The following is an 11489-nucleotide window of genomic DNA, read 5'->3' as shown; positions in this document are numbered from 1 at the left end:
TGGGGAGGGGGGAGGGGGGAGGGGGGAGGGGGAGAAGATTACCTTCATAACCCGCTATGTAGTGACGGGGCTGGGTTTTCTCTCCAAGAAGAATTTCCAGAACATACACTACATGGGAGATTTCAGGGGTACGCTATGCCACACGGCCGCCTGGCCGGTGGATCTAGACGTGCGCGATAAGCGCGTTGGCCTCATCGGCACCGGGTTCACGGGCAAACAGGTCATAACGGCGATTGCGGGCCAAGTGAAGAGGCTGACCTGTTTCCAGCGGCGACGGGCCCGTCAGCGCCTCTCACCGCGCCAAGATCAATCGAGACTATGACGCGATCATGGCGCAGGTGCAGAACTCCCTGTTCGGTTGCGGGTTCGAGGAATCGACGCGCGCCTACGAGTCTGTGCCGGAGGCGGAGCGGGAGGCTATCTTCGAGCAGCTGTGGGAACACGGGAACGGGTTCCATTTCATGTTTGGCGGGTTTAGCGACATCTCTACCAACCCCGTCGCGAACGAGGCGGCGTGTACTTTCATTCGGAAGAAGATTGGAGAGATCGTCCACGGTCCGGAGAAGGCGAGGATTCTCATGCCCACGGACCGGTATGCGCGGCGCCCGCTTTGTGATAGTGGCTACTGCGAGCAGTTTAATAGGGTCAATGTCCATATTGTCGACGTGGGTGCGGGAAACCCCATTTCACACTTCGCAGAAAGGGGCCTTGTGACACAGGATGGGACGGAGTATGAATTGGATGTTGTGATGTTCGCTACCGGCTTTGACGCGGTCGATGGCAGCTACACCAGACTACAAATCCGCGGCGTGGGCGGGAAGACATTACAGGAACATTGGGCTAAAGGAGGCCCGACGAGCTACCTGGGAATCTCCGTCCCCAATTTCCCCAATCTCTTCGTGATTGCGGGACCACAGGGTCCGTTCACTAATGTTCCTCCGGCCATCGAGACGCAAGTGAGGTTTCATTTCTTTCTTGATTGGAAAAGCTGAGTTGAGCAGGAAAGTTGCGGCAGCTGCTGGGACAGGTGGAGGAAGCGCTGGTACAGTCACTGCAATGGCGGAGAGTGAGAAAATGTGGATGCAGACGTTCCAGAAGATTGCGGAAGGGAGTCTGTTTAGTGGGACTGCGTCATGGCTTTTTGGTAGCAATGTAAGCGGGACGAAGTCGGGGGTGCGGTTTTACCTCGCCGGGTTGAGGAGTTATATTCAGGTGCTGAAGATGGTGGCTGAGAAAGACTTTAGAGGGTTTAAATCACTTGTAAAAGGAAGCTCGGGTAGGATGTAACTGTGAAAGGCTACGTACTCTAAGCGTAGTGACCTTGAGAAAAGGTGGAAGCAGATAGGGAAACAGAATCATACCTTTTTAAGTCGACAGAGTAACGGCGAGCGTACCCCAAAGCTAACCATTTCAATGAATACCCATTTCCGGAGCACGTCAATTCAATGCCAGTTGATCATAAGGATAATCAATGCCCCTGAGGAAGCCATGCATGTATCGTATCTGATGTGAGTGAGCCAGCGGAAACTTCATCGAGAAGCTGAACTCTGCCAAAAACTAGAGTAAATCAGCTATGATATTAAAATTCTTGTTATCACGATATAAAATAGGTACAAAACAGAAAATATCTACCCATAGATGAAGAACCAGATGGAAAGGAGAAGAACTGAATCAATGAATATAACCCTCCACACATATATCTCATGGAAAAAAAAAAGGTCAGTTAATAGCGAAGTAATAACGTAAGATAAAAGAAATGGGAGTCAAAAGCGTTTGAGAGCATTAAAATAAAGGTCAAACTTTTTTTTCTGGTGAACAAAGATTAGTATATGTAGAAATGTCAAGAGAGATATGGTGGGGAGATATAGGAATATAGAAACAGAGCCGTTACTTGCATTGACATAGATGCAAGCCAAAAAGAAAAAAAATTCAAGTGTCGGTACGAGATGAAGTGAAATGGAAAAGGGCCAAAAAAAATCAAAGCAAAATCGAAACGTAAATAACTTGTAACAGCATACATAAAATAGTGATATCAGACAAGCAAGAGCGCAAAGAAAAGTTAAAATAAACCATCAAAAAAGAGAAAAAAAGAAAAAAAGAAAAAAGAAAAAAGAAAAAGCCCCCAATAGGAAAAGCCCAGAGGTAGAAAACACACTCTCACACAAATCCAGGCAGAACAAGAAATCAGCTTCGAGGCAAAAATGTCATAAGAGCAAAATAAAACCAAAAGCAAAAGAAAAGAGGAAAAAAACCAGAGAATGAAGGGGTTAGGGACAGGTAACATAGGAATGATTTCCTACATAATGGATCAAGAACAATAACGTTATCTTCGGACATATAGGCTTATACAAACACAGCGGGAAATCGATGGTGGGTGCAAAAACCCCACCTTCCCCCCTCCCCCAGATAAAAATCATATACATATATAGACAAGGAAGATTGTAACAGCGAAAAAGGTATTGCCCCACGATCACGATGCGCGCGATCGCTCGAGTATACCTGCTCGCAAAAGGGACATGGACAGGAACCCGGGCGTGGTGGACACAAGCTGAATCACCACTTGCACACACACACCTGCACTAGAAGTAGATATCAAGACGGGTAGGGAGGCCAGGTTAGCCCGTTATTTCCAGCCCACCGCTCGCAACAAATGTCTGTGGATTTGAAATCAAGGAAAGAGATCGGGAATAGGGGGTAACAGGAAGACACATACATAGATTGATAAATAGCAAGAAATCGCAATGAAATCGCAATAAGGCGTAGGGACGAGAGAAAATTGGAAGGAGAACAGTAGTTAAAAAAAAAAGACAGACCAGAGAGCAATGAAAAAGGAACAAAAATGAACGAAGCTGACTACAGGTTGCGCAAAGAATCGGACTAAGAAATCAAAAGCAGGCTTCTTGGAAGAAATGGAAATAATATCCAAGAAAAAAGGGAAAGAAAAGAAAAATAAATAGTAGATGAAAATAAAATAAAAAGCCGTGGAAAATATCCAACTGCCGTCGTTGTGCCGTGTCGCAATAGAAAAATATAAAGAAGTAAAAGGATTAAAAAGGAGGTGGGAAGGGGAAGGTTTGTTGTTTGTTATGCCATACCAGACAGCGCCAAAAAAGCAAAAATAGGACAAAGAAAAAGAAAGTTGTCAACGGAATATTCCCAAAAACCCAGTTAAACGCCGTCCGAGCTCCCAGATGAGGAAGCAAAATAGGAATATGAATAAATAAGTAATAATCGAAAATGGCGCTAAAGTGCCAATCAATGGAAGCATGTAAGGCATTAGGGCTTTTTCATTTTGAGACTGGTTTCGGAGGTGGTTGGGGAGAGGTGTTTATCGTGATCGAGGCAAAGGGGTGGTGGTAGTGACATTCTGTTTTTCAGAGTATTCCCGAATCCTTGAGGGCGTTTTGCAAAATGGTTTCTTTAACGGCGGCGAAGACGAGCCGGATGTTTGAGGTATCGGTAGCTTGTGTGAGGCTAGCAAGGGAGGGATTGAGGGTTAGTTGAAAGGTATGAGACGCGCCTAAAAGGAATATAAAAATCGATGTTGAACGTAAAATCATGAAGAGAACATACTGAGGGTAGAGATTCAAATGCGCCCGGTTTACTTGATTGAATCTCCATAGGAGGTATTTGGCAGCTCGGTTAACGTCGTTGCCGCCAGAGTAATCAGGGAAGTACTTGTTAAGCGGGGACCGGCCGAGTTTCTGTCTGAAGAGGTCGACCTTGTTTAAGAAAAGGATAATACTCGTTCGCATAAACCACCGGGAATTAACAACAGAGTCAAACAACACTAAGCTTTCCATCATGCGGTTCTTTTGCGGTTCGCGGTTAGAACCAATTGACAAATCACACAAATAAAGCAGCGGAGCGAGGAGAAAAACAACATACCTGATTACTTTCTTCCAACAACACTTGATCATACTCGCTCAATGCAACGCAGAATATTATCGATGTTACGTTTTCAAAACAGTGAATCCACTTTTTTCGTTCGCTCCGTTGACCCCCAACATCGAACATGCTAAAGTAAGGAAGAAATATGTCAATATCAACGCCTATGCGCTCCCAAGTTAAAAGTAGGGTAGATCAAACGCACTGAATACTCAATTGACCCATTGTAAACCTGGTTTCATATATACCGGTGGTCTTAGTTCTGGCGCGAAGAACATCGGCCTCGTTGGGTATGTAGTCCGGCGCAGTAATACGTTTCGCTTCGTCGAAAAAACTATGGAGAAATTATTAGACTATACGGCCCATCTAAATAAAACAAAGGTAGGGCCACTAAACGGCGGCGAGGGGCCATACTAAGGTGCTGAATCCATGAGATAGAACTCGTTCTGGTGCTCTAATACGGTTGGCATGATGGGGTCGTTCCACAAATACGTCACAGCATCGCCCACTTTCGGATCTATTGGGGTGTTTGGGTCGGGATCGATCTGGTATGAGTTTAGGTACTCCATGTATTCTTTGACTTTCGGGCTGGAGGGTTGTAATTCGAAATGGTGCAGGGCGCCTATCAGGTCCTTTGCGCAATCTAACAGGTTTTTGTAAACTGTCGAGCGGCACATGGTAAGCTCCTCCACAGAATACCCATTCTGATGAATAATCTTCATCTGCTTTACGATGGTCGATTTCCCGCTCTCTCCCGAACCTGTAAAATGAACCGTCAGAACACAATTCCCTCGCTGCCTCTTTCTTTCTGCATTTCTCTCTCTCTGTGTGTGTGTGTCTCACTGACGGAATCAATCGCAACCGTTGACAAAGCCGCGTGCAATCTATCATAGGTTTTAGGGGGGGAAATAGGCAGAAATTACGGACCAAGCAGTAGAATCTTGCATTCCCTCCGTAATCGCTTCATATCATCCTCAATGCCTTTGTCTATCATTTGACTCCTCTTCTTCTGTTCCACATCGCCGCCGGAAGTTGAGCTACAACACCCGCCCATCCTTATCCGAACTCGAGCACCGCTGACAAAACCAACACTATTGGCGACGATGACGCCAACCACCTAACCGGAGGAAGGAGACGGGGTGTGTTTTTACCGGATGATGCTATGGAGATAGAAAAAGATGGAGGAAAAACGCGCTCCACGGCCTTGAGTGGAAAGAGGTATATGGCGTCGACAACAGGCTCGGGTAGCAAGGACGGAGAAGGCTAATAGGCGCGATTGGGTCGGGATTGGCCGGGTAGGATATGTAAGTATGTATGTATATATAATATTGCGAGTATATTATGTGCAAAAACAAGGGCCGCCAGCCACCTGGGGCAGGAAGCCACGGGACGGAGGCTGACTGGGGGAGGAAGAGTTAAAGCTGGCGGATTCTAGAGACGAGAGAAAATAGAGTGAGCTGGGTGGTTAGTACAAAGGAAGCTTTTCTTTTCTTTTTCTTTTTCTTTTTCTTTTCGCCTTCTTGGGGTTTTCTTTTCGATGGAACGAGAGAGGTAGAGAGGGAGATGGTTTTGGGGCCAAAGGATCGGCACGGGAAGGCAAGGGCAGGCAAGGGTCAGCAACGGTGAGGTATTGAAGGCAGAGGCGGCGATGATGGCTCTCATGTTTTGCCCATGGATGAGGCGAGGTAATTTACATACAGTTCGAATAGAGCTAGTGACAGAAGAAAGACGGACGATGGTGGTGATGCGTAGGAAGAGGAGGAAGAGCGGAGTGAACGGGACAATCCGCGAACGGAGGGGAGGGGAGGAGAAGAGACGCCAGGGTTGGACTGAGTGGTAGTGAATGGGCTATGGCAGAGATGAGGCTGTAGGAGAAGGTAGGAAAGGAGGTTGTTGGGACGGCTCGCTGGAGGGATGGATGGGTAGATGGAGGGTAGGCAGAGAGAGCTCCGGAATGACGAAAGCGAGCTGGGCTTGGAGAGCTTGGGCGAAAACTGGGAGAGAGGGAGCAGCAGCAGCAGCAGCAGAGGGGAGATGGATTGGTGGATCAGGACAGCAGCGTGGGGACGGAGGAGAATAGATGAGGATGATCTGGAACTGACTGGCAGTTGGAGGAATGTGGAGGAATGTGGAGGATGTGGAGGATGTGGAGGATGTGGAGGATGTGGTGATAGTGGTTGTGGTTGTGGTTGTGGTGGGTGTGGAAGCTGGCGATGCCCCGGATGAGCTGTCGGTCGGGGCTGGCCAAGGGCGAAGGGTTAGGCAAGGCCGCCGCTTTGGGTTTGCCCTGGAGAGATGTTTATATCTATTATTTGCTATGCTTGGATATTATTATAATTATTGCTAGTATTGTTTAACTATTATTGAGAGAATCAACAACTAACCTCCAGCACCACCCACCAGCACAGCAAATTTAGCAAAATTAATTGGACCAAGCAGCAACAGTAAAAATTTAATCTATGAGATTATTATCTGCTCTGGTTGCACTATGGCTTGAGCATGCCTGCTCGCTCTGCTGGAGTCGCAGTAGCAGCAGCCGCACCCTCAACCACCATCATCCATCATCCCATCATCATCCAAGACCAGCGGCCGTGGCAGTGCCAGACAAGACCCTGTTTTATCCGTTAAGGTTAGCTAGGTTGTTTATTAGCTTTCAGTTTTTGTGTTCCACCTCCCCAATCTCACCAAATGCGGCGGGATTCGGATTATTATGGCGAACAATAGCCACTCAATCGCGCAAATGCAAGGCGAAGAATGGAAAAGAAAGAAGAAGAAAAGGAAGATAGCAAGAATAAATATAAATAATATACTCACCCTCATAACTTACTCCTCCTTTTTACTTATTGATTTTAACTATTATCAATCCCCAATTGAATGCGATATCATCCGCCTCCACACTCCGCAAAAAAAAAAAAAAAAAAAAAAAAAGAAGACGTGGCCCGCCGTGATGCCCACGGCCCACAACCCACCCAACCCTAGCGGGTTCTTCCCACGTTTTTTTTTTTTTTTTTTTTTTTTTTTTTCCTCCCTGGTGGTAGTTAACTACTCCGTAGAAATAACTAACGATTGATTATTGCCCCCCTGTCATGTCGTCTTGTCTCATCTTGTCTCGACTCTTCGTGCATGAAGAGTTACCAGTACATGAAACCGTCAACCCTTGTACTCCGTACTCCGTATTCTGCATCTATCGCGGTAGATTTTGTATTTAAAATTTCGCACGGACCCGCCGTCCTCGTCGCCGTATCTCTCTATTAATATTGTCTATTTTCATCTCTATTTCTATCTGCTCTATTTCTCTCCCTACGAGTCTACACCTATGTCTGCACCTATGTGTGTGTGCGTCTGCGTCTGCGTCTGCGTCCTGGTACTACCCGGGTACATATAGTAGTAAGTAGTTCCCTGTATCCGCGACTCGACTTGAGCCCTCGAACGCAATCCGGGTATCAAGGTACATGGACATACATACATACACATACGGAGTACGTACGGAGTACGTACGGAGTACGGAGTACACTACTGCGAACTCCCCAGGTCCCTAGTTTACCAGCCGCCCAGCGCACTACATTTAAAGTTTGGCCTATCTCGCTCCCCTTCCCGCGAATAATCACTAATAACACCCAGCCGGTGCTTCTTCAGCACACGCACACAATCAAACAACCGTCCCCCAGCCCCAGACCCTCAGCTAGCCAACCCACGCTAGCCAAAGCCCTCAAGTCAAACTCAGATCGATCGGGGATGGACCGAGCGATGGATAGATAGATAGTGAACTGTTGGCTGACTGCTTGTTTGTAACCTGTTCCTCTCAGCCAGACGATGAATTATTGAATTGGCTGCATGCAGCTGTGGGGTTAGGTGAGGAGGGAAGGGGGGGAACTGAGTGACTGCAGACAAGTGCAGAGAGTTATAAAAAGAACCAAAACGGGTTGGTTATTGAGTCGGGTATATTATTATGGTTTTCTTTTTTCTTTTTGCTTTCCTTTCCCTCTTTGGAGGAGAGAAGAAGATTTTTATTTAAATCCCGTCCCAAACCCCGAAAGAAAAATTCACCACAAGCAAGGCGGCGGCGGGGAGTGGATTTTAGTAAGATGCCCAGCACTTAGTAGCTAGTTATAATCTATAATGTAACGACGCTGAAAACAAAACTCGAAACTTAACTTCAAACTCAATTTACAGTACATGTAATTCGTCTTGTCTGAAGAAGCAAAGCAAAGCAAAACAAATGCCTGGACAGCTTCTAGAGAAGAGAGAATATGCAAAAGAGTGAATATTAATGAATGATTCTATTCACCTCATTATTTCATCTAAAAATAAATAGAAAAGAGGCTATTTATATCCCTACTTGCTTCACACAGAGATAACATACATAATAACTGTGCTAAGTGCACTCACTACTTGTCTCATTATTAATAGTGAGTGTGTTAAAAATATCACTGTAATGAAAAAGGTACCTTTTGTACAGAGTACTCTGTATGAGTTCACAATAGAAAAGATACTTCTTGAAAAAACCATGAATATCTTCAGCAATTCAAACTGTATATAAACACTTAGAAAATATATTCCAGATCTAATAGGTGGAAAATCATACTAAATTTTAGTGTGGTTTTCACCTTTTCTACAGTCAATAGTCAGATTAAATATAAATTCTTTTAAATTTTGGGATTTCTCACTGTCTACGGAGTATTATATCTATAAGTTTCTACAAGCATCTGAGTACCTTTTGTTCTATCAGAATAATAAGACTGATTGATGCACAGCATGATTACCTTTGACAATTTTCAATAATGATGTTAACATATTATATATATGTATGTACATGTACATGTATACTCCGTATTTATATATATACCACTCTGATACTGTCTGTAGCGCACCCCCCTACTTCCACCCCGTCTTGTTCACGTGTCCGCTCTACCTCTTGCCATCCATTCCTTGTTCTCTTCAACTCCTTCTTGAAGCCCTGATCTTCCTTTCTCTTACTCCGTACTCCGTACAATGGTGCGACTGCACCAACCTATTAATAGGTACCTGCAAGTAGCGAGAAACCAAAACTGCCTACAAATTGAGACCACATCCCCTTCACAACCAAGTAACCAGCTGTCTCCCATTCAGCTATTACAGGGACAGAGATTCAGACAAAGATTCAGACATAAGCGCTTCACCAGCAAACATGGAGCCAGACCCGTTCACTCCCAAAGGTGCGTATTGTTGGGCTTTAGCATCTGCCTCCATACTTCTTTATCTCAAGGATAGTTTTGATAACCATAAAACAGATGGCTACGGACAAGTGATCTACGCTTTCTTTCCAGACATGCCCAAAATCATCCGCCTCGATGAGCACAGGGTACTGAAATCTGCAATCACTAATTCCACTGAAACTGAAGCCATGAAATTTGTCGCTGCCAACACCACGATCCCAGTCCCAAAAGTCTACAAGACCATATGATCTGGCAACAGGACGGACTGAAGCTTCTCAAATTGTCATGGAATACACCCCCAGCAAACCCCTTGGCAAAGTCTGGGGAAAACTCTCACACAATAAGCAGATGTTCATCTGTCATCAGCTCCGCGGCTTCCTCTCCCAACGTGCAAAAACTTAGACCCACGACAACGCCGGCTCTGATTGAGTCTGCAAATGGCGGTCCGGTAACAGTCGGGCTTCGATTTCCTCGTCGAGGTGGACCATTCGATTCTGAGAAAGAATTCAACGACTTCCTTGTTGGGTTAAATGATCCCAAATATCCATCTCCTCTTTAAACACTACGCAAGATCTGGAATGAAAGATAACCATGAGATCCATTTTGCACATGGCGATTTCTCACCACGCAATATCATGGTTGATGTGGATAGTGGGGAGGTTAAAGCCGTGCTGGACTGGGACCGGGCAGGCTGGTACCCTGAATACTGGATCGTAGTAGGATACTCTCTGAAAACCCTGGGCTACGGGATTATTTCCCTTATCTCAAACGCATTGTTCCCTTCAACTATGCCCAGGAGGTTCTTGCAATGGGGATATTCATTACGCTTTACAGGTGTTCGACAGGCTTATGTGTTTCGGATTTTTCGAGATTTTCTTAAACAAATCACATGGAATGAATATAGACGGTCTATCACGAGGTAAGGTCCATACATTTCGTCTGGTGCAGCTTGTAAAAATAATAGCTGATTCCGAGAAAGTGAGGTAACGGCCAGCTCGACGGCAAACTCAGACCAGACTCATTGCTTTGAAATTGAGAGCAATAGTTATACTTACTGATATCTGGCATACATTAATTCCGTATCACAGTAGCTTTTATCCTCATCCCGTTCAAGTTTTGATTATCTCCACCTAACCTTTTTCCCCCATTCATTCCCCCAGTAAGAGACTAACTTTAAGTATAGAAGGTAGACTTTCAATATCAAGCAGCAGATGACAAGATAATCGAGTTCACATATGATCTTTTTAATCGACGAAATAACTAAGATCTAACTAACCTATCTAACTAACCTATCAATGTCTGATCTAGTTCTATTATTATTATTAAATTTCTACTGTGCTCATGTTGGGGGTCCCGCGGTTGGTCGGCCCTTCTACCAGCAGTGCGCTGGTGGTGATTGAGCTCTTTTGCCCCAGTAGCCTACAGGTTATGAGCCCGGTAAGCGTGAGCCCCACTGTGATCAACATGCATGGGTTCAATTCCAGAATGAACTTAAAAATTCCTAATAAATACCCTGGACATTTTAACAGTATCAAGAGACATTTCAGAAGTATGCTCTAGAAGTCCTGTGAGCTCTAAGACTGACTGAGTTCATTATTAAAAAGAAGTCATTGTGAGAAGATCACTGAAGAGAGTCACTGAGAGAAAGTACTATACTCTGTAATAGCTGATCTGAGAGAGAATATTAAAAGTTCTATGATTAATCAGCTCTTCTATTAGCAGATGCTGATAATAATTGAGCTCTTTTATCTCAGTAGTCTACAGATTATGAGACTGTTAAGTGTGAGTCTCACTATAATTAATATACATGAGTTTAATCTCAGAATAAACTTAAAAATTTCTAATAAATACTCTGAATATTTTAACAGTGTTAAGAAATATCTCAGAAGTATACTCTAAAAGTTCTGTGAGCTTTAGAACTAAGTGATTCAGTTCATTATTAAAAAGAAGTTATTGTGAGAAAATCACTGAAGAGAGTCACTGAGAGAAAGTACTGTACTCTGTAATAGCTGATCTGAGAAGAGATGTTAAGAGTTCTGCAGTTAATTAACTCTTCTATCAGTAGATACTGATAATAATCAAGCTCTTTTATCTCAGTAGTCTACAGATTATAAGACTGTTAAGTATGAGCTCTGCTGTAATTAACATGCATAAGTTCAATCTCAGAATAAATTTAAAAATTTCTAATAAATACTCTGAACATTTTAACAGTATTAAGAGATATTTCAGAAGTGTGCTCTAGAAGTTCTGTAAGCTCTAGAACTGAGTAGTTCAGTTCATTATTAAAAAGAAGTCATTGTGAGAAGACTACTGAAGAGAGCTACTAAGAGAAAGTACTGTACTCTGTGATAGCTGATCTGAGAGAGAGTGTTAAGAGTTCTGTGATTAATCAGCTCTTCTATCAGC

The 11489-nt window shown here is 44.3% G+C and overlaps 4 protein-coding genes across 4 annotated transcripts; 3 read left to right on the top strand and 1 right to left on the bottom strand.

Annotated features, from left to right (window-relative positions):
- Positions 1-8: 8 nt before the first annotated feature.
- On the bottom strand, positions 9-6612 carry BDCG_02104 (guanine nucleotide-binding protein alpha-3 subunit). The gene is made up of 9 exons (XM_045417659.1): positions 6273-6612; positions 5587-6203; positions 4816-5319; positions 4303-4648; positions 4094-4222; positions 3889-4018; positions 3574-3812; positions 1362-3474; positions 9-1228 (listed from the first exon to the last, which is right to left on the bottom strand). The coding sequence occupies exons 3-8, from the start codon at positions 4940-4942 to the stop codon at positions 3375-3377; spliced, it is 1071 nt and encodes a 356-aa protein (XP_045274405.1). The 5' UTR covers positions 4943-5319; positions 5587-6203; positions 6273-6612; the 3' UTR covers positions 9-1228; positions 1362-3374.
- On the top strand, positions 113-1287 carry BDCG_02105 (cyclohexanone monooxygenase; the record flags this gene model as incomplete). Its single annotated transcript, XM_045417660.1, has 3 exons — positions 113-204; positions 269-918; positions 989-1287. 3 exons carry the CDS (start codon positions 113-115, stop codon positions 1285-1287), a joined length of 1041 nt encoding a protein of 346 aa, XP_045274406.1.
- Positions 6613-8880: 2268 nt separating the features above from the next.
- On the top strand, positions 8881-9331 carry BDCG_16503 (uncharacterized protein; the record flags this gene model as incomplete). The annotated part of the gene is made up of 3 exons (XM_045425728.1): positions 8881-8909; positions 8983-9083; positions 9159-9331. 3 exons carry the CDS (start codon positions 8881-8883, stop codon positions 9329-9331), a joined length of 303 nt encoding a protein of 100 aa, XP_045279917.1.
- Positions 9332-9718: 387 nt separating this feature from the next.
- On the top strand, positions 9719-10273 carry BDCG_16502 (uncharacterized protein; the record flags this gene model as incomplete). Its single annotated transcript, XM_045425727.1, has 2 exons — positions 9719-10002; positions 10267-10273. 2 exons carry the CDS (start codon positions 9719-9721, stop codon positions 10271-10273), a joined length of 291 nt encoding a protein of 96 aa, XP_045279916.1.
- Between the last annotated feature and the right edge of the window lie 1216 nt (positions 10274-11489).

This window comes from Blastomyces dermatitidis (genome assembly GCF_000003525.1).
Source record: "Blastomyces dermatitidis ER-3 genomic scaffold supercont1.2, whole genome shotgun sequence".
Taxonomy (NCBI): Eukaryota; Fungi; Ascomycota; class Eurotiomycetes; order Onygenales; family Ajellomycetaceae; genus Blastomyces; species Blastomyces dermatitidis.
This window is presented reverse-complemented; position numbering and strand designations above follow the sequence as displayed.